General features: G+C 41.2%; 1 protein-coding gene across 1 annotated transcript; it reads right to left on the bottom strand.

Moving 5' to 3' along the window:
- Window positions 1-1,727: 1,727 nt before the first annotated feature.
- On the bottom strand, window positions 1,728-19,456 carry ism1 (isthmin 1). Its single transcript, XM_066696841.1, has 6 exons — window positions 18,283-19,456; window positions 7,026-7,253; window positions 5,656-5,917; window positions 3,406-3,549; window positions 3,158-3,247; window positions 1,728-2,773 (listed from the first exon to the last, which is right to left on the bottom strand). The coding sequence occupies exons 1-6, from the start codon at window positions 18,418-18,420 to the stop codon at window positions 2,256-2,258; spliced, it is 1,380 nt and encodes a 459-aa protein (XP_066552938.1). The 5' UTR covers window positions 18,421-19,456; the 3' UTR covers window positions 1,728-2,255.
- Between the last annotated feature and the right edge of the window lie 4,206 nt (window positions 19,457-23,662).

Raw genomic sequence — 23,662 nt, 5'->3', positions numbered from 1 at the left:
ATAAATAATCTTTTCACAGTCTGCTGCAGTTACATTACAGAGATTTTTTTCTGTACATGCTGGTGCCTGCACACTCTGAAACCAGTGGGTGAGTTTTTTGTTTTTGTAATATTGTGTGAATAGAAAATTATGAGGAAAATCTCAGCTTCAAGTTTTGTTTGCTTAGTGATTTTCCTGCAGCGTTCTTCCACAAAGCACCTCTGGGCTACATATGTGTACCCAGAAAAAATTGAAAGGAATCTGTAATGTATGCGTGCAGGAGACAGTAGGGTCATGTTTGGGGGGAAAAAAAAAATGTATTGCACAACAACATCAAAAAGTTTTCATTCAAGACATACTGTAATGGGAATCTTGTGCAAATGCCTTCACCGTTGTAATTGCAGGAATTGGTTTTCTCTGTGGTAATGCATTTTGACAGGACTTTAAAAAGACCTAATATTAAGTGATCTTACTCATAAAATGACCTAATATGGTTTACTTTCAAATGTTCGACTATTCCATGCCATTCTGGTGGTTCCTGCTTTATTTATTCACAACTTTGAAAGCTTATGAGTATTTGTGAAAATTAAACCTTTACTTACTAATGTGAAGATGTAACACAGAAAATGCTCATATACTAAATGGTTTTATTTATTTTTTAATCGTAAAATAAGATGAATGACTTCACTCAATACAGTAACATAATACGCAGGTTTAGTGTAACCCTAGAGGTTCCCAAAGCTCGAGGTCCCCTTGAATGTAACGCTGCACTAATGTAGCAGTGTATCAATAGGTGGGGCTAATGTGCCATTTTTCTCTGCAGACTTTAACATTTAGCATCAAACTTGACTAATAATGATTTGCAGTTATTGAAAAGGTAATTCATGTAACAACTTTGGAACAGCATTTACTAAATGCCCTGTACATGTTTCAGAAGATCTAAAAGTATTTCTGATAAGTGTATGGTCAGTGCCAGAGTGTTTGTTCTTTCCCTGATACAGATATGGACAGAAAGCATCAGAAAATAGGAGCAGTTTAGCGATAGAGATAATCGACACATCTGGACTGCAGCGCTCTCTAGTCTGATGTTATTCAAATCAACCACTCACTTAAAAGTGAATAAATACATAAAATCACGTTGATTCTGAATTTCATTTATGATTTTATTTAAACATTCATTTCCCGGAGGTCTCTCGGTACATTGGTATGCACGCGTTCCTTCTGCCTGCACCAAACAGTGACCACATAAAGACGCCCAATGAGCGGGACATAGCTACAACTTAATAAATACTTTACAAAAATAATGCAGACTTTTTGTTTTGTGTTTTTAACATCGAGAAAGACGGTCAGGAACCAAAAATAAAACCATGAAACTCAAAAAGGACACTGCAGATTATTTTCGTTGGTGCATGCTAAATAATCAAGCTAATAAGCTTACATGAGAACCTGAATACTAAACCCAAGCAAATGTGGGGAAAAGGTTCAAGCCCTTTAAATACAAAAGTGCCACTTTCTCTGTTCACGGTTAGAGTCACTGGAAATAATTCCCATTCACAGAAATGCTCTTGAATGCGATGGCTGGTCTCTGCACCAAATCCCTTTTGTTGAAAACGAGATAAAACGCAGCCTTTCCCTTTGATTGTCTGCATTGTAGAGAAGAAGCAGAATTTGTTTCCCTTCAAATACAATGCACTTGCATCAGTCTCTAGTACAAGTGAAACATCACCAAGCTGCCAAGTCACTCGTGGTTTTGCTCTTTTTTTTTTTTTTTTTTTTTTTTTTTCTTCTGCGAGTAATTGTTCCAACTTCTAATTGCATTGCACAGATGGAACGTACAATCGCCATCAGAAGAAGTCTTCGTTTTTTCTCTCTCCTCATTGTGCAACAGAAATGGTTCCCCTCCCTTTGAAGCCCAACACAGATTGACAGCTCAGACAGGAGTCATTTGCAAACGACCGTTTTGCTTCGAATAGTGTTGAAAGATTTACGATATTAGAATATAAAGAACCTAACTGTACTTTGTTGTCGTTGCCGTGGCAAACAGAACTGCCCTTTGTACTTCTGGAGGAATTTAAATTATACGGGATAACGTATAGGGATCTGCTGCTCCCTGAATATTGTAGCCCATGTGCTAGATGTTAAACAGCAGAGCAGTCCTGATTATACTGCAGACTTGTTTAAAGCCTTGCACATCAATGTAAGATAAAGTGGTTACACCCCATCTGCTAGAGTCTCGATTTCTTTCTCCCTTTCGATGCACGTCAGGGAGCCGTGCCTCAGAACTCCCTGGCTTCCTGAAGCTGTTTGCCGTAGTCCTCGTCCACAGGGTTTTCGCTGCACTTCTGCCCGTTGTTGGGCGGCCGGACCTCATTGTAGCGGCTCCAGTCTCCTTTGCAGATAATCCAGGGCAGGATGTCCACTTTGTAATGGAGGTCGGCGGAGAACTCGGTGCTGATGAGGTTGGGACTGCCCGCCCCTTTGCCGCGGGTGATGAGTTTCATGCTGTCATCGTAGCAACAGTGCTGTGCCGCCAGCGTGGTGCTGTCAAAGGTCAGCATGGAGCGGATACAGTAGCGTGCTGTGGGCTTGTAGATCTCCAGCTTCTCCTTCGGGCCGCTGGCGTCCTTCCAGCGGAAATCCTTGCGCATGCTCCGGTCGTAGATGTCGGCCGTGCTGTAGGCCACCTCTGTCGGGTAGGAGCAGGGGCAGCTGGGAAGGTCGTTGGCCACTTTGAGCATGTACTTTTTCAGGAATTCGCTTTTACAGTTCATCCATCTCTCGCAGCTGTCGGTGTCTGGAAGGCATTACATCTCGGTCAAGTATTTTTTATAGGTTACACAATAAAGGAACATTAAGAACACTTTGTTTCATTGTGTGTTTTCCTCATTTGCCAAGATCTGCTCAGGACCACAGATTCAGTCATCTGGAGTGTTTTCATCTCCCTTCCTCACTGCGTTCCTTTTTATACATGTCACATTCATTCATTCACTGATTGCAATTTGTTACATGCCAAAACATTATGAAAGTATTTGTATTTTAAACTTGTAAACATTTGTATTTCATTCTAAATGCCTGACAGCATGAAATTCAGCTGTCTGTCTGAACTCAACTACAGGCCGTGATAAACTGTAATCAAACCTAAAAAAATACAACCCTAGATAACATAATAACATCTTACCAACTCCAAACAGCTCCGTGGCGTTGAAATCGTCCGTTCCTGCTAGAAGACTGACTTCTGTGGCCGCTGTTCGAAAGGTATCTTCAATTCCTAATACCACAAAAACAGAAAGCAACAAGAGCTACTTGAGTACACATGTCTAACACCACTACGTCATCTTTTTAGGATGACTTTCTGGGCATGTTGCCGATAGAGATGACCATGTGCTACGTTGGCGATGGTCTAAAACCGTGGTGGGGCGCTCTGACCTGGGCAGCTGGGCATGTCGCACGTCCGAGACTCGGTGGCAGTGCAGGCGTACCCACACGGCCTAGTGCGCTTCTGGTTCCCGTTCCCACAGGTGACACTGCAGGCTGACCAGGGGCTCCAGTCTCCTTCCCCGTCAATGTAATCTGGAGAAGAGAGAGAGAGACAGAGTCAACAGGCTGCCAGCAATTCCACTGCAAACATTAATTGGGGCCATATGTTTCTAGTACCTGCAGCCCAGGCCAGCCGCCAGTGAGCCAGCCATTAGCATGCCTTTCTAAATGGCTTTCACACGTGGGGCATTACATGAGCCCAGGACGCACATTTCCTCCTCCTTAACCCCCCAGTGCTCCCCCCACATCCCAACTAAAGCCGTTCTCCCTGAGCCCTGGGCAGCTGGGAATCTTCAGTTGTAAATCCCGAGCGCTGGAAGGCCAGGTTTTATTGCTGGACTCCATCCCCACTAGACCAAAAAAGCATTTCCCCATAAAGCAAGGGGGCCATGTCTTTGCGCAATATGGCATTTTGTCTGTGTCAGCAATGCTCAGTATGTATTGAAAGTATTTCTTTTTTGGAAGAAATGTGCTTTAATCTGATAATTCTGAATATTAGAATTGTGCATGTGATTATTCAGAAGTCAAAGATATGCGTTTTGAAGAAAAGTAATCCATTCCCCGGCCAACCAAGACCAGATTCCATTTAAAATATGTTCATAGATCTAATGGAAATGTAAAATAAATTCTTCTGGTTTGAATTACCTACATGGAACAGTAAAACAAGGCAGTCCTACTCAGCATTTAAAGATTCTTCCATCCAAACCTCAAACCCCTCAGTGGCCAACATGTCGAAGAACCTATCCTTAGGTGGGTTGATGACGTCACCACAGTTCAATATGTAATACGCCCACTCTCAGGCAAACGGCAAAAAAAAAAAATCGTCATTTATTTTGAAGAACCGGGATTCTTCTTTTGTTTCCCTGCTTTCTGTTGTGGCCTCAATTACAAACATCGCTTCCTCTCTTTGGAGAAAACACTGTATCAATGAGGAAATACTTTCTTTGAATTCCATTAGCTGGGCCTCCGTTTTGTAGCATAAATCTATGGTCTAATTTCTATAGTGAGATGTTCATTAATTTCCATCTTTGCACGGTATGCACTCATCTCCCAGCTCTCTCCCATACTGCTTTACAATGCTCTCTTGGCACCAGAAAGGCGTTCTTAATTGTCTTATCCATAATGAGCTTATTAAAAGGCCCAATGGACCAGTAAAAACCGCCCTATAAATTCAAATACTTTCTCATCATTAATGCTACTAACTACCTATTAGAGAAGCTGAAGTTCACTGTGTACATTTCTCTCAGCCAGAACGGTTCGCTGGTGATACCCAGAAGCCTTGCCTGGGATAAAGCGAGGTGGGCTCAAGCTAAATGATTCAGAAATAAGGAATCTGTTGGGGTTAAAACTTTGAAATAAAGCAAAATCAGATCTAAATTGTAAAATGCCAATGCTCTCAGGTGCCTCTCAGTGCCCAACATGGCCGTCTACACTTCTGTCAGGAGGACCTGTCTGATAGACGCCCTGCTGTTTGTGATTCAATGTTTCAGACGTGTTGAGACACTGTAAGAATGAGATTTATAGGAAGTTCACATTCTTTTATATTAACACTTCTCCCCCCCCAAGTGCGGAGAACATTTTGGCGGAGGTGCTATCACAGGATTCGTTCCGTTATTCCAGGTCCTTCAGCTGAGGACATAACATAATCGGGAATGTAATGAATGAATTAATGTAACAGAAGACATCATATTGAGGAAAAGACCTGCCAGCCTTCAAGGGTCCCTGATTCCTTAACAAGTCAGATTCCAGTATTACAAGTAGTCTCGGGTTAAGAGGCCGCCACAGTATATTAAAAGTCCAGTGTATCGTCTTCCCCCCTTTCTTTTGAATACGCAGGTGTGTTAGATTTGGTTTCACCATCTCTCACTGGAAAAAACCCCACATAAAAACACTTCTTATCCTTAAACGGGTCATTATAACCAGTGTGAATAAGAGACGTACATACATGTTCCATCTAGCATGTCCAATTGGTTCTTAAGTTGTGTAACCGATCAGACTACCTGACGCAGCTGCTGGATGCAAATACAATTCTACTCTTGTTGTGTCCTGCGCTTATACCATTACAAATCTGTGTACCCTTAACCGACCTCCCAAAGAGTAGCAGTTAAACTCCCAGAGATCCCTCCAGCCTGGACTCACCGTACTCGGGTTGGGCTTTAGTGTCGAAGCCCCTCTGGTGGGGGCCCCCTCGCCGCTCCCAGTCGCCCAGTGGCTTCAGGAAGTTGCTGTCGTCGGTGTTGCTGTCGTAGTTGTACTCTTGCTGGCTGTCCCCGTGGCGGGTGGTGGAGGTGGACAGCTGCCACCAGTTCCTCCAGTTGGGTGAGGGCCAGCTGGGCTTGTTCTCCTTCCGCAGCTCCTTCTCCGGTTCTCCCTCAGCCCCGTCCACCACCTCGATCGTTACCTGCGGCACAGAGCATCAGCAAACCTGTCAGTCTTGTACATCGCTGGCAGGGAATGCAGAACACTGCATTGAGAAGATGTAATGAAGGCTGGTATTACAATCTCAAATGGCTGTCTCTGAATTACCGTGTTCGGCTGAGCACTGGTTTATGCTCTTGTCACAAGAAAACATGTGTGTCCCAGATGAAGAGATTTATAAACGTGTTCATAAGTCAGCGGTCACAGGATCAACCTGCTCCACCTTAATGCTGGGTTCAAAGCAAATGTGTTTCAGACCAGATGAAACAAAGATCAAAGATCTAACTTTCAACCAGAAACACAATGTCAAATCTCTCTACAACTGGCCACATCTTGACACGTTTATACATTTACTCATACTTCAATTCATATTTACACTGATATAAACCTATGTGTCCCATTGATAGGTAAATAAGTATCTATGTATACAGAATCAAACAAGATAAGTATGCTTTATTTATGTCCACACAATGTAAATATAGATTTTTCTGCTTTCGAAACTGTGATTCTTCAGAACTCGTTTGTGGAATAATTTAATGCGAAATCCTGTTTATTCTGCTACTTGACAGCAACGTGACGTATTAAGAAACCATGCTAGAGATGTGATTAATTGATTAATCTGATGAAACCCATCAGAAGAGGAACATAAAGAACATTTTTACCAAAACAAACACAAACAAAAAGACACAAACCGCGGAAATGGGCCTCACTATGAAGCTTCATTAAGACTGTTATTAGCTCAGTGCCTTTAAAGGGGTCCCCAGTGAAAAGGAGTACTGGTGTGCAGCCGTGCATTGGGCTGCTTCCTGGTTCAGAGGCAGCTGCTCTGTGTGTTTGGGCAGCCATGGCGCTACGTACAAGCCAGCCTCTCTTCCTGCTCACTGTGTGCGTCTGCGCTGCCCCCTGCGACACAAGACTCCTTTGGCATGCGGGGTTTTAAATTCTAGATTTTTAACTTAACACAGAAGCGATACATAAAAGATCATCTCCAAGCAAGTACACACAATCAAGCCCCCTCTATCTGTATCAGCTGCGGTTGAACTTAGAAAGCCGTTCTTTCTTGATGGCTACTATACTGTGGAGTGTGTTACCTGAATGTTGGGGTTCTGTCCATTTATGTCCGCCTTGGAGAGGTCAGGGAAGTTGTGCAGATCCAGTAAGAAGCCCCCGGGCCCGTCCCTCTGCACGGGTGAGCCGGCACTGTCCTGGGGGGTGCGGTGTTTGGAGACGGGCCTGTGAGCCGCCCGGTGCGCAGGGCGTATGTGTCGCTCCCCAGGAGAGCGGTGTGTGGAGGAGCTGCTGTCATCATGGAGATTGTTCTGATGAGAAGAGAGAAAAAGAAAATCAAGATTTAAGGTACTTTTACAATAACCGTGTCCTCAATAATGATACTCCCCTCACCAGAACCTCTACAAAAAAAACTTAAATCTAAATGGGAGTGATATAGGCCTCCAATAAGAAGATAATTTAGAAACATTAAAATGCTCTTGGTAGCAACCTCATCATAAATCCTACAGGCAGCCACTTTAAGCTGAACTATAGAGGGAAAAGTTTTATCAGGAAAGCAATACTGGTTTTGAAGGACTAATACAAAAAAAAGTGGTAGATTTCTCTGTTCCCTGACACTGATGGCAACATTTGAAAAAAACTGTTTTGCAATAATGCCCTTCTAATTCCCTCCTAATTTCCTGTTTCCCTTCAGGCAGAATCATTTCCCTGGCATACACCCCTCAGATAAAAAGGAAATATCTCTCTGCAACCCAGTGTTGGCTCTGATTTGAAAGTGCTTTTTTTTTTTTTAACACCTTCAAAAATAAACAGAGAAGACGACTGCCTAAAACAGAGCCACGCAGCTCTTGCCTGCTCTTAGAAACATCCCGCAGATCCGACTGAAGGGGAATATGCAGGTGAAAGATGCTCACAGAAACTGGGTGGTTATTGTCCATGTGGGTCACTGGGTTGCTGTCATTTTGGCCTTGATGTCTGTCATGAATCGGTTGTCTGTAAACCGTTCTTCCCTCTTACTTTGGCCATACAGACCTTTTTTTCTCCATACATGTTTTTGCTGGCAGGAGAGAAAGCCTATCTTTCAAGTGCTTACAGTAAAGATCACACAATAAGGAAATACTCTTATGAATTTCGAGCTAAGAAGATTTGATTTCAAAGATTTCTTTCTTTAAAAAATAAATATACATTTTTGTTTTCTGCATACACCCATTAAGAAACTTCTACAACACTGAAGTTGTAACCTCTCATACTAGTGATTCAGGGAAAAGATTTGGCTTTTAACCTTTTAACAGAAAAGACATGTTTCAGAGAATAAACAGGATATATTGTTTGCCCATTTCAGCAAATGGTAACTTTGACTTTACATTCTTTTTTTTAAACGTTTTGAAGAATGAGCGCAACCACTAAAGTGCAGTTTGAGTCAAATGTGGCATTGAAAAAGATTAAAGATATGATTCATTTAGCCTAAAAGGACATTTTATTGTTTTCTCCTGACAATGAAATGCTCCGAGTCTTACAAATATGGTGAATAAATCCAAGAGATTGCCAACGCATGTGTTCCTAGTCAAAGTAATGCAGAAGGCGTAATTACTTGCAATTGGACAGGCAGTTATAACGAGGCAGTAATCCTCTGTGCTTGTGTGGTAGACAATAAGATGAAAGTAAGCCATCAATCATGTATTTTTCTTGGGGGCTACAGTACAGCCTAAAAGCATGGCAGCTATATATCACTATACTGCTGTAGCAGCCAGTGTCAGGTTGTTTTATAGCTATTTGTGGATGTAAAAGACTCCACCCTCTAAAAATAATGCCTCTAGAAGCAAAGGTACTGTTTCCTGACGAAGCCGTCCAAATGCAGCTTTCTATAGCGGGCAGGTTGTCAATGCCTACACACACCAGACGCAATGTTAATAGCTGCTGAATGAAATGCTTTTTTCAGAAAGGCTCCAAGACACAGGGCTGCACAAATAACCGTGTTGAAGGATTGTTCCCACATAACTGGGAGCTGGCATTTTAAAATGAAATAATAAAGACCGAACTATGAAAGCACCATTATTATACAAATACAAAAAAACAGAAGAGTAAATTATACTATGCATTGGTCATGTTAATAACTACATTTACCCGTATCAACATCATTTGGATAGCAATATTAAATTACAGCTATATGCATTGAGAATCTAGGAGCCAGAACCTTGTGAGGATTATTTTCCACAGTTCAACTAAATAGACACAAATAAAAACAAGTAAATGTAGAATATAGCACCTAAACTACAGTATCCAAACGTGTGAAGACTATTCCACTGGTATACAGTGCTACATATATATTAATGTATGTATACTTGAAACACAAATTAAACAACAATAGATGCAAACTGTGACAGGCCTTTGAAATGCTATGCTACCTTTGCGGTGTCACGCAGGGCCTTGTTATGTCAGTCGCACAAGATAACAGCCTCGGTCTTAAACTCTTAACACACAACAGGACAGACCTTTAAAGCGTTGGGTGTTACTAGGAGAACAAAAACAAAAAAAAGAGTGAAATGTTGCAATCTCCATGGCTTCGGGGGCCAACAACCACAATAAGCGCTGTTGATTTAGGCGGCAATTATGGAGAGGAAATAAACAGGATATGGCATACCAAGGGAAAGTATGTAATTTTAATAAACAGATTGCAGGGACTCGCCACCTTATATTACTGTACACGGTGCCAGCAGGAACCATTTTGCAAACATAATTGCTGTAAGACTTCAGATCCCTATGTGATAACCCCTTCCTAATCTCCAGTCCCCTGAGAAGCAATGTAATTACAGCGCTAGACCTCCACTCTCTGCGCAAATACCTTTCGCTGCCTGTCCTGAGTAAGCGAAACGTGACGGACACTTTCAAAGTGGCTAAGAAAAGGATGCAAGGAAAGGAAAAGCACTTGCTCGTTCACAAATGCTTCTTCCTTGCCTGAGGCAAAGGCAGCAGTACGTTTGAAACGCTTCTGTTTTCGTCGTGGATTTCTGTGTGCGAGAAAATTAAACCCTGCACCTCGTCGATTCGGTGTCGGCGCGGATTCATATGCTTCGGATAACGAGAGCATGAATGAACGGGTTGTCAGACAGGCATACCCTCCGAGAGATAGGATTTCCCATGTTCCCAACTGATCCCCGCTAGCGTACAGTAATTCATTGCACGAGGATTAAGGCTGCCCCGTAGAGGAATCCAACCTCAAAAGATGAAGTTAAGTTTTCAAAACAGCTCCTGATTAATGGCTAAAGCATTAGCAGAACTAGGCCTATAAGCCCCCACTGCTAGCATGCTACCTCTCGGATATTCCGGTATAGTTTTTCCTGCTAGAAAAAGAAAAAGACACCTTTCAAAACAGATCTCTTTTATCCCGGCTTTCTTAAAAAAATGGCTTTAAATTACCTTTAAATTGGCTTTGAGGGTGCAACCTTAGCCTTTTCTACTGCATGTTTGATCTTTTCATGCTCAATTTTAACTCATCTTTCACACTCCTCATCTCTTGGAAAAACACGAACAGCATGGTTCACTTTCAAGGTTAAGAACTGACAATCTCCATAAACATCTCTATTAAAAGATCCGTTTCATCATTTGCCAAGCGATGGAGGCTCCTTTCGGGACTTGATTCACGGAGATTTAGGTACACCTCTCCGTTAAGTCTAACAGCTGCTACGGCCATGTATAATTTGGTACGCTAGTCGGGGAAATGTTAAGAAGCATTTTGAAAACGGAAAAGTTGATGATGGAATAGTTAGTGGGGGCTTAACATCAGTGTATCTATTTGTGTACGTCTATATATAATGGTTTTATTTTGTCTGTCCACATGGGATATGATAGGATTTAAACAAGATAACAACGACTAAATGATCTCAGTTTCACTAGATTATTATGTTGTTTTAAATGGACATAAAAGTAGTCAGTCTACATTGAATAGCATAAAAATATACTGAGAACCAAGGTAGTGGTGGTGAACGATTAATCTGTAAACTTTAAGCTGATAAAGGATAATGAAGACTACTTAAAAAAATACAGGACATGAATCGTTTGTTGTGATAGAATAAGAGCTAACCATGTAATTGTTCAGCTTGCTATTCCCTCAAAAGTAAGGCTCTGAAATATGTATTTTTGTTAGAACCCTTACTAAGAGAAAATCCTCATCCACATACTTCATTCCTGAAACTACAAAGTCACCGTTGCTGCCCCATTTCCAGCATCTTCAGTTACTTCACAGTCCAACGGAGCTGTAATTCATAATTTGCTCTCACGCCTTTACTAGCGCTGACCTGTGCTTTTCTGGGAGTCGGCTCCCTCCCGACAGAGAGCCGGATAATCAATCTCTCCCATCTCCTGGCAGGTGGGTCCTTAAACCATCCGAAACCTCCTGCTCGTATTTGCCAATTAGTGGAGAGGCACTACAAGCATGTGTGCTGGAGCCGAATCCTGTCACTCTGCAGTATTTCAGCACAAACATAAGGGCAGGCCTGGAAGCTCCCATGACCGTGTGACATGTCTACTGTTTTACACGGAGACAGGGCATCCCCGTCAGCCTCGATGCTAAAGAAAGACCCTGGGCTCGACGAGAAACGAGAAAATCGTGAATAGTGCAGACTGTGAGTTAGATTACTTAATCTTCATTTCCTACAGTTGAAGTTGTCAGAAGGGAAGAGAAGTACCTTATGTAACACATACTTTGGAACAATAGTAACACACCTTTCTCTGAATGTCCGTGTCGGATTGCAAAACTAATTAATCAAAAGAAGGCTGTTTGAAAGCCAGAACATAAATAGAAACTACTGTTTAGGAGGAGTCCAACTTGTGTAGTCACAGACAAAACATTGTTGAACTTTTTTGCTCTAAATTTAGTGTATTACCAATTGCATACATCTAAAGGGAATAGGAGTTATGAGTATTTGTCCAGTACTTTGCTGAATGCTTATTACATTAATAACTACAATGTTTGTCCAGTTGACACTCTCCAAAGATGCGTTTTAGGTAAGTCCATAGCATTTAAATGTTAAACAGTGTCATTTGAAATGTAAATTCAACTGTGGAGAAAAGGCACCAACCCCAGGAGACCACTCCATTATGTAAATGAACCAGAAACACACTTGTCAATAGGCAAGAAATAGATCTTTCTCGGAAACCATCAAGAATTCTCTGACTCCAGTAGGTTTTGACCAAGCTTTCGTGACATGTAATGATTCAATACAGAGTTACAACTGTTTGTTAAGAAGTAAAAGAAAATGTCATGAAAAATCTACAGTGCTTGGATTAAGTAGTATAACTATACACTGGTGGTGTATAACCTATTTAATTTCAGTCATCTTTAAACCCACAAAATACAAATCATTCCTAATCCACTAAGAAACATACGGAAGTAAATAACACACACTACTTGAAAATTACTACTTTCATGAACCCAGTTCCTATCAGCTGACTCCTCCTAAGAAGTCTTTCTATGAAAACTTCCGAATGGGGAAGATCAAAGGTGAACGGCAATTATTCAGCTCATCGTGTTTCACTAAACATCACAGGAAGTGCCTTCAAAAACATGAATGAAACTTTTTTCCCTCCCCTTGCTCTCTCTCTCTCTCTCTCTCTTCCTTTTTCACTTTGCAAAGGTTGATTAAAGGAGCATGACTCCATTTTCAATTTGAAACAACTCAGGGGGCATTCCAAAGGGAGCGCAAACAGGAAATGAATACCATGCACACCGTGGCAGATGCCTTTGAATCTGACACTTAGGTGGAAGGGAAAATTATCTCTTTCTTTTCCTCACGTAACCAGATTATCGCTTGTGAGGATCAATCCTGCTTGTTTTCAGCACACAGCTCTGGCTTCTATTGGCCAATAATGCTGAGGAAACGGAGAAAAGCAGCATGAAGGAGGTAGTTGTGAGGTAGCAGAGTTTCAAAGTCTGTTTTAATGGCAAAGGTAAACCCAGTTTAAGGCTGGAAATACTATGTTCCTCGGTTTTAGGAGCTTAGAAACCAGCCTAGACAGGGCCACTTACCAAAAAGCCACTTTGACCATCAACTTGGCAGGCATCAACATTCAAGTTCTCAAAAACAGAGACCATCGTGACAGCAAGCTTTCAAAACAAGATGTTGTACATACTTGTAAATGCGGCCATTGCTGGTATATATATTGGTTGGTTTGACCAAATTATTTACTTCACGTATTCTATAAATAAGGAACATTTCTACTTAACGTCAGGGGGTGTACAGATCTTCCGCTGAGTGGTCAAAAAGTCTCCCGCAGCCCTTTCGGGATGCCCTTTGCTAAGGCCACCATTATAAATCAAATTCATGATGCTTTTTAAGCTCCCGAGGGGTGGGTTGTAAAATCCTAGCTCGCAGTCAGACATTACTCTATATGACATGCTCTCTGTAAATTCCAGGCATATTTTGGGCTGCCTTGTAAGGTTTGCAACTATTTTCAGTGACTAAACAAATTACAGCTTGGCAGGATGGGTCTTAAAGGATCTACGATTGTGTCAAAGGTGTGGTTCATTTTCCCAGTTTGTATTGTCTTTCGAAGACCATTCAGAATAGCGCAACACAAATTCAAGCTTTATTCAACTTTGACACATTTATTCCACTGTACAGAAATAATAGAATTTTGTATTATGTACTGCCTTAAGAAAAATAAAATTAGCCTAAAAGCGTTTGTTGCGCTGTATATAATATCTAATCGCACATCATACTGGTAGTTTGACAATACTAGCTGTGAGGGAAAACACACCAAATCAGTCTCATAAGGCCAACTACAAATGCTAAGATGTGCCAACATGTTTCTTCAGAAGGGAGAACCAGAAATGTTAGATTTCTCCCATGCCATCAGCCATAAATAAATTAAAACCAAAAACTACTCGGCCGATTCCTCTTGTGAGGTCTTCGAGAAATAACACAGGATTAAAACATAACTAGAAAACCCCAGTGTTCAAGTGGCAAACTGGTTCCAGAACCCGCCCTTCCAGAATGAGGGCGTACAGATATGCACAGTTGGTAATGCAAGTCATTGTGTGTTTCCAGTCAATGAGGCAATGAGCCACACGTTTGACTTATGCACAGCTCTGCCCTAGACCTCCATGAATCAATGCGCTAAGCCCATAAAATGGACAGCGAGTTGGCAGGTGATGGGCATTAAGAACTAGAAGGCACTCATTACGACTGATTAACTTTAAACTTAACACAAAACATACTTACACTAAATCAGATTACATTCAAAGCAATACCACATACAGCATCGATTTTTTCCCATGCTGTACCCACTAAAACAAACAAGATGCACGTATATATTTAAAAAGAAATCACCAAAGTCTTTTAAATGTTAAGCATTAACATTTCTAGGCAGACAATACAATGTTAAAGTGGATTCATAAATAAATGGTGTAGAGACTGAATTATCAGTTAGTACCACTGAGATCCCATTTTCCCTCCGTGCTCCGACAAGGACACTTCAGTGGTGAGCTAAAAATACATCAAAACTGACTACAGGGGATGTGACAGGCATACCACAAACCTGTTGATCCCCAACTCCTCTGCACTGTAAGGCCGGGGTATGCAGGTCCCCGTGCGGCTCTCTGCGCTAACAGTCGGAGTGAGAACTGGTGTGTGATGGTGAGGATTTTAAAGACCATTTTAGCATTGGAGTCACCGCAGCCATCTCTAAAGCCATCCTAGCTCTTGCTGAGTGTGGTGTGGGAGTAACGCGCTTTTTGGTGGCCTATAATTTCAGAGAAAGTGGTCAGAAGATATCAATTTTTAGGTAGTTGTTATTTGCCCTGTATCCGCTGCTGCTGTGAGCCTGGGTGTGCCCCCCTTGCAAGGCTACCATTAGGTGTCGCATCGGTCCAAAATGACAGGTTAATCCGAGCAAGCATTGACAGAATGATAAAAAGCACTGCGTTGGGTCGCCGGGTTTCTTATACGCAAGCAATAATAAGCGTTCTCTCTAAATAGGCACTGCGGCACGGAAACAAAGCTGCGAGATGAAACGAATGAATGAAACGCTAGCTTCTGCTGAAAGTCCCATCCGCCCCAATTTCCACACAAAGGGTAGAGCGCAGCCATGGCGATGTCAACAGGAAGCTTTGGTGACACTGACGAGGCCATGATGACAGCACACTGCCAGCACAGTATACATCACCTCAGGGTTGATGGGGATCTTTGAGCCTGCCCTCCCCAGCTACTTTGCCATTCCCTGGGGAAAGGGCTATAGTACAATGTGGGATCTTATTATGAATAGGAGGAAACCCAAGGGTCCCCTCTCATGGCTTTGTAAATGTAAAGAGTAAACTCTCGAAGGGCTGGGAGAAATATGGAAATACGTGGATTATCGCAGCTCAATCTACAATTTGTTATTCTCAGCCAACATGAAGAGTAAACAATATCATGTCAATATTCTCTACCAATAATCTGTCATAATCTGGTTCCAAACAATACATTCCTTTTCTGATAGTTAAAGAAATACGTGATCACATGTAGAAGCTTTCTGGGCGAAATAAGCGAAATGAAAACCCCTCCTGTAAAGTCCTGTAACTCCAATACAGCAAAAACACATGTAGAGTTTGCATTTAAATCTAAAAACTAGTTCTAAAGGATCCAAAGGTCTTCAAAGCTAAAATACAACACAAATATGTAAATGCAGTCCTATTCATCTACTTACTGTATGCCTATTAGTGATGAAGCTCACTCTAACAGAGACATTTTAGTCACAATAATGGTGTTAATGATGGAGATGACCCGCTTGAAGTAAAAGACAATGGCTTCTCACCTCTCTATAGCTCTAATTCGCATGTAAAGTGGAGTTAATTGAATTAATGCAAATGCCATTTCCTGTTCTCACCACTGAGCTTCTCTTCTGTTTATTCCTTTCACTGACCGACAACCATACCACAACAATCAAGGGCTTCATGAAGTCCACTATCATTTTCTTCTAAGTGAGACGGATTCGTGTCCTGTCCTCAGGCCTCATACATCTAAACACTGGGCTTTGACACCCAAATGCCATAAAAAAATAAGTCAGCACAGCATGCAGCTTTTCTTTGAAACACCTTTTCTTTTAAACTGGGGCACCAGGTGCTTTTGATAATTGTCAATAATTATAGAATGAAAGGATATTGTATTAGAAATGAATATTGTTATAATTCAAGTTTAATAAAAACTTGCATTTGACTGCATCTGCATGTGTTGCCAGGTTTCTGTTTAACCAAATTCATGCATGGATCGGTTATATCATGGCATATAAACTGGTGGGAGAAGGCGTGAGAATGGGGGGCCATGTGAGTCCAAGCATCCTGACATACTGTTGCTTTGAGGATACTAAGCTGTCCCAAGCCATTGACATCAAAGGTTAATAGCACTAAAGCACTACACTCCAGTAAACAGATAACGAGTCAGAGTGATTTAATTGCAAATTAAAAAACAAAACAATGTGGATTGCACTGCCAAGCCCTTTTCAGTTCATAATTGCAAAGCATGGCCAAAATTAACAGCAACTCCAGCCACTGTTTTCAAAAAGCAAATTGTAATAGTCTTATAATAGTGTGGGTGATAGGGGGCCATAAAAATCACCTTCTTGCACTTTGACCTTTCCTCCAAATAGACACTGACCAACGCAGAGAACCAAAAAGTGTTCCTTAATCCTTTAACTGGCCAGTCCAAATGCTAAAATACATATTAAGATTGGTAAAGTGGCGATTACTCAGGATTGATTGGTATAAAAATCAGACACATCCCCCTATACACTGTATATGCACTATAGTTCCCAGCCTTCAAGAGCATTACATTCTTTTTAATTGATTCATTGATTAAAACAAGCAATAAGTACAGGAATGCAGTTCAGAAAGCTGGAACTGACAGTAAGTTAAAATGACAAACAGTGCCCCCAGCGGTGGGTATACTTTTAAGCACAGGGATATGTTGAGTATTTCAATCCAAAGCATTCAATGAAATCACACACACACACACTTAAAAGGGGACTTAAGGGCAAACATATTACTTTGACTCCTGATTCAACTATTGAGAAGAAGCCACAAATCTGAGCCTATTTGTTTTCAGGGGTTTCAAAGAGTAATGTGTGCAGGAGTTGTCTATCCCAGGATTTACAAACTGCACAACATTATCCCTGCCCCATCTCAGCGCCTCCGCACCATGTGAGCGCAGGGGCTGTTTCCTGAGGTTTGCCGATGCCAACTATTGCTGCAGATGTTTCTCTCTCAGATACCACAATCCCACTGGAGAGATTCCCCTCAATGTTTAAGGCTCATCAAAACATGAAATTATCTCATTATTTATTATAATTTTGTTGAATCATGTTGCAAACAAGACATTGGCAATGTATTAGTAGTAGTAGTAAACTTTTGTAAACTTTTTGGTTTACAGATCAAAATTTCAGCTACACTTCTGCTGAATCAATTATTGCATTTTCATTCATTTATGGTTATTATTATTATTATTATTATTATTAGTAGTAGTAGTAGTAGTAGTAGTAGTAGTTGTATTATATAGATATGAATAGATACATTATGGTCTTGCAACAATAAAACAAGCTTTGAAGGTAAGTTGAGAACCTAACGGATAGGATCAAATGTAATGCAGTAGGCTATTGCACTTGAAAAATGCAGTACAATGAGTAAGTTGCCTTAACTCTCATTTCGGATGGCATCAAAACTTTTTTTTTTTTTTTTTACATAAAGATCTTTGTAACAAATGTTAAGCCTGTCAGATGACATCATAGACTTCACATTAAAAGCATATTGCCACAGATTTGGCATTAATAGTATATTGACTGATCTCTTAATGGCATTGGCATCCAAATTGGTGCCAACATGGGCACATCAGGACAGAAAGAAACATGTCAACCACCTTGGCACTCTTAAACCAATTCAATGTAGTCTACAAAGTCACGCAAATCTAAACACAAATGTAACAGCCTAACAATATATCTAAAAAAAAAATGTGCAGCAAAGTACATACTGTGCCACAAGTTTCCTCCTTTATAACCTGGTGCGTAAAACCAAGGCTAGACCTCCATAAGTATAAGGCGCATTTCAGAGGCAGGAACAGGACACGTTTATAACTTCCCTGCTTGTTAAATCCACACACACACAAGTTCAATGGCTTTTGGGGGAAGTCGTTTTTTGAAGTCACATTAGGAGGACTGCAACTATAATTTGATCTTAAAAGCCTTGGAGTTGTTTCTAATTTTAACAGCAGGCTTCCACGCAATCAATAGCCTTGCACAAGAGGAGCTGCACCAAACTGTGGATACAATATGACACTTGGAGGTTCAATTTAAAGAGAGGAGGGGGGGAAGCCTTACCTCTGACTGCAATATCTCCTGCTCGCTTTTCAAAGTCACATTGCCGGGCTGTAGGGGGCTGCTGCGCAACACGGTGACGTGCAGCGTCAGGAGAAGGAGTCCCAGCAGTAAGAGGAGCTCCGCGGCCAGGCGCACCATCCTCTTCACCCGCCCGGGTTTGGGACCCTGCGCCGGGGCAGGGGAGCCGCCGCCGCCGCCGCCTCCTCCTCCTCCCGCTGCAGAGGCTCCGATCTCCGGATCCGCTGCGGACGAGGAGCCGCCACACCACTGCGGAGCCACGTCGGGGTTCAACAATGCCCACTAAAGAAAAAGGTTGATATGGAAGAAGAGCGAAGGAGATCTCAGATAGTTTGCAACCAGGCTGCTGTGCCGCTGGGGGGGAAACCTCAACTTCAGACTTGTGTTGACCATGGATTTCCAAAGTTTGGAGTGGAAAATGAGCAAATATATACTGTTTGCAATATAAAAATAGCCATGCAAATATGAACAGTTATTTGGGTTTATTTGATTTGCGCTTCCATTGGCAATCCAATCACTGAAATAAAAAAGTGTTTTCCAAATATATTAAAAAATATTCGCATCATAGGATCACTAATTGGGCTTCTGGTGTCCAATTATGGAGCATATAGCAGCAGCACAGATAGTTTATACACACACACCCCCAATAATAAATTAATATCTGCTGGAGGAAGCAGAGGGAGCCTGCAAAGTCTTATTCACTCGAGTCCAGGTAGATGTCCCATCCGCAAAGATCAACCAACAGTTTGGGTTGCAGTTCTGTTCCTCCTGTGTTTGTGCCACATTCTCCGCTGCTGGTTATTTATGCCTTTGCTTTATATTCTGTATTTCTGGTTTTTCTCTCTGTCCTCTCTGCTGATAGATCCTCTTTTTGGGCGCACATGTTGCATGCTTTACTTTAGTATTAATGCTCCAAACGCATAGGATAGTAACCTTTGCTCGTTTGCGTCCTTTAGTTGCGCCTTTCTCTCACACAGGTTAACTTTGTGCAAATGCAGTTTCTCTTGCTACAGCCCAGTCTGCCAGTTTGTTTCTCCAACACATTGCATTAGGTGGCTATATCTTAAAAAAAAAAAGAAGAAGAAAGGGTTGCAACTTGGTGCAGAAAATGTCCTTAGCAAGGGACTCCACTCCAACACTCTGTTTGTATATGCCTGCTCTCCCTCATGTTTTTATACTCCTCTCTTCTGGTTTGCTGTCAACTACCCCTCCCCCTATCGTTAACCCTTTCATTCCCCCGTGTACCCGCCTGCCTTCTCCTGATTGGCACTGACCCATGCCCCAGTTACCACCTTAGGGAAAGCCTCTGTACTGTGGTTTTGATGTAACCTCTGCATTGTTGCCCACATAAACAGTAACCGTGCCAGGAAAAGACACAAGATAACCTGTCCAGGCAGGGAAGTATTTCATTCAAATATTTTAAGCGGAACATTCCAATGTTCTGTATTTTCTTCAGGATTAAAACCTATTTCAATAGATAAAAGTAACAACTGAGGTTTTTTATAGACATATCTGAACAAGTTTTAATGAGGAATAATAATGCATTGACTATGTTTTAGGAAGAAATGTAAACATACAACTTTACAACTTTTTAAACAATTGTTCTGGAACTCCATAGACATAGATAGATAGATAGATAGATAGATAGATAGATAGATAGATAGAGCATTTAATTTTGTTCATGGACAGGTGAGAGAACCTCCTTCTTAACCAGTATCAATTAATCAAGGATTAAGATTCCTTGATGGGGTTTTAAGGCTAATCCTGCATTCCCCCAGGGTTATTAACGAGTTGCATGACCAGTCAAGTGTATCCCTGACAATGGCTGAGGGAGGGATCCATTAATTAAAATATTAACTTCATTTGAATTTGTAGATTCAATTCATGATCCAGACCGTTAAATGACAAGAAAGGGGTAATTCAGCACCTTATTCTTATCCTGCAAATCTGAGCACCCTTTTTTAAAGAGTTTAACAGGTAAATTAATGCTTTTCAGTGTCCTGTAACAGGTACGCCCTGATGTTTTTGATGGGATGCCCTCTTTTCATTGGATTAGCAAATGGTCAATTTGAGATGTATACTGACAGAGGTTGCTAATTTACAGAAATGTTTCCAAAAATACAGTGTTCTTTAAACGTGCATGAGAGGTGAATAAGTGAATCCGTGAGGTACGGACACATACATGGAGGACATCCAAGATTACGGCAAGAATTCTGCAAACAACTCATATAGATTAGATTGAATAAATGACTGCATAATTACTGCAGCACACATGAACTCTAAATCAAGATAAACTGACATAAATTGTTAGATGCTAGGTTTTTAGAAACAAATGGTGAATGTCACAAGCAAAACAATACATAAATGGAAGCCAACTTTGAATGTGGATGATAATACAAAGATATACATACAAAGAGATAAACAGGGGAGATCAGAAAAGTCTACAGGTATAATCTGAAGGGCAAAGAAGAGGTGTGTTCTTATCATGTTACACAGATGAGACCTGACTCAGGGAAACCAAGGAACCACACTCCGTTATGATTAAGACTTGTGGAAGTCTGCAATCGTGGGCTCTAGGATGCTATCCATGGAGTGAAATAGCCAGGTGTAAAGTGTCTTGTAAAACAAGGTGATCCAAGGATTTTATGAGCCACTGTATGGAGTCCAACAACGCTATTTTATGGGCAGATGTACAATGAGAGAAAAACTTTCTCCTTAAAGGGACATGATCCTGTCCAACCCTACAAAGGAAGTCCAGTGCTATAATTGCAGAGCAGGGAATTTGTGGTACGTCTTTCAGATGTCCTTTAAATTGAGTTTCTGATATCCAGGGAGAACCGAGTTACGCTATTACAAGACATTTAAACTGATGCTTTTGTTGCTGTGGGGCACTGATCTTTAAGTTTTACTCTACAGAATTAATCAGTTTCAGCTGTTCACCATATTAGAGCCATATACTACAAATATATCTCTGTGATTTATATCCTTATTAATTTCACAAAAATTAAACCGTTAGATATGAAACCAAAATAACACCCTAGCTGGAGTCTATATACTCAGAAGAAAAGACAACAACTCTTTTAATTAATTAAAACAAATAATTCATTATAAATAATCAACTGAATGAAAGAGTGGCTGATGAACAACATTAGGCACTTAGGAAAGACAACTCTCTAATGCAAGAGTCTGAACTGGTTCAACTGGAATAAAATCACCCGTCTAAACAATTTAGACTGCTCTGTGGCAACCTTGTGTATGTTACCTTCATTTTGTTTGACGGAGAACTATGATAAAAGAGCTTCACAGAATCAATGACTCTTGAGCTACTGGCAAACTTCAAAGTAACAGCAGTGCTTTATACACCCTGATAACAACAGCACCCAATTCCAGTAAATGCCTGCCGTCTGTCCCAGGCTCCCACCGAACGGAATCCAAAGCATGGCTGTTAAAAGTTATAAAGGATGCTGCGAATACTTCAAGGAGCAATGGCTGGTCAAACAGATATTTCCATAAATAGTCTTCCTCGATGTTTCCAAAGGAATTAACATCTTTGAAACACTGGACAAAATTTGTCGAAACATCTGTTCGGCAGACACGAGCTCCTTTGACATTCTACGGGCTAACCGACTGCAGGCTGCAGACTCCTTACTAGAAACCCCAGTCCTTCATCCTTGCATTCCTCAAACCCATGTGTCTTTCACCGGTTCAAGATATACCGTCCTTGCGTACATGCCTAGAGAAATTAACGCAAAAGAAACAAGAAAATACATGAACAGGTTTCATTTCTGACCTTTTTTTTCTGCGGTGCCAATGTGCCATTTTCGGTCTCTGAATGATGCCCAGCTAAGTGTTAGAGACAGTTTAGGGATGGAAAAAATTGTAGTCCTTTACAATAATGGGCACAGATTGTTGGGAAGTAATATTTGAATCCCACGGAATGCCTCATGCACTTCCACTGAGTTCTGATGTTGATCACATGTATAAACCCTATCCCTGACCCTCAGCTTCTTATACCTGTGATTAACAGCAGAACTCAGAAGAGTTGACCTTTATTGTAAAGTTTGACAGTCTAGTGCTGGATCTGTTCCTTGAAAATACCAGAATATCAGTCGAAAAAGCACCCTTCAAATAGCTGATGAGCTTTTACCCTTTGACTATAATAAAATGCCTGGATTCGATCAGGATCCACACTTTAAAGTAGCCGCTATTATCGCCAATCCACAAAGCATATACAATACATCTGCCTTGTTTTTTTTACTTTGCAGGGTTGTTGGAGTTCATGAACTTGGAACAGCCACCATATTATATGAAAGGCCAGCAGTTAGGTGATAACCCTTCACTTCCTGTCTGAGGCAGCGAGACGAGGCCATTCTTCTGTAATGCGGAATGTGAAATGCAGAGCTGCTTGCGGTGATTGATTATTATTTTATTTTAGGAATATGTCTTCAAAGACAAATGGAACAAATTTGTCCAGAGGGCTTATTAAAGAGGCGAAGGGGTGATCTGGGAAATATTATTAAAGCATATTTAATACAAAATGATGTCTTACAGGACCTCGAGTTTGGAATGGACTTGCACAAAGACGTTTCCAGTTTGACACCCAGTAAGACTGACAGAGGTCTGGGAGGAAGCTGGTACTCAGGCATCCAACATTCTGGATTCGTACAAATGTGACAAAAAAGCAATAGAAATAAGAACAATATATGGAACATTTGTGTGTGTGTCCTTCCCCCCAAATCAATTACAAGCTTTAACATCAGAAAGTACATTATTCAAAACAAATAAGAAATACATTCTTAAAAAGACTGTTACCAAAATATCCCTTTTCTAAACCAAACAAACAAAACAAAATGTCACTCTGAGAGCATGTCTACTGAACCGGGCTGAATACACAATCCAACTTTGAAGTGAAGTCAGAGAAATGTGTGTTAACTTTCTCCATTTGGGCAGGATGTCACTCTAATCTAATTATCCTCTGTGCTCTTGATCAGAGAACATGGAGTGCTACCTCTCGCTGGGACACCGATGCCACCGTCCTGCGAGTTGACATGGTATCAGATCTGGCACTAACCTGTGCTACCAGATCAAAGACTGCCTTGATTGATCACGGTCGCCCAAATCAGAAGAGCCTTCAGATGTTACACACCAACTGGCAGTTTAGTGCCAAAACTACACAGGTGTGAAGCAGGGCCTTCTCAGCCACAAACTGTTTCGACGGGAGCCACAAACACACAGCAGTTTATTACACAGCACTGATCTCCTTTTGGCCTGTGAAAGTTTAAATTGGCTCTTGACATGAAGATGGGCTGTCTGACTTTGTCCATGCATTATTAGTTAATATGATTTTTTCTAGTTTCCATAG

This window comes from Amia ocellicauda, chromosome 23 (genome assembly GCF_036373705.1).
Source record: "Amia ocellicauda isolate fAmiCal2 chromosome 23, fAmiCal2.hap1, whole genome shotgun sequence".
Taxonomy (NCBI): Eukaryota; Metazoa; Chordata; class Actinopteri; order Amiiformes; family Amiidae; genus Amia; species Amia ocellicauda.
The sequence above is the reverse complement of the archived record's forward strand: the minus strand, read 5'-3'. Positions and strand labels throughout refer to the sequence as shown.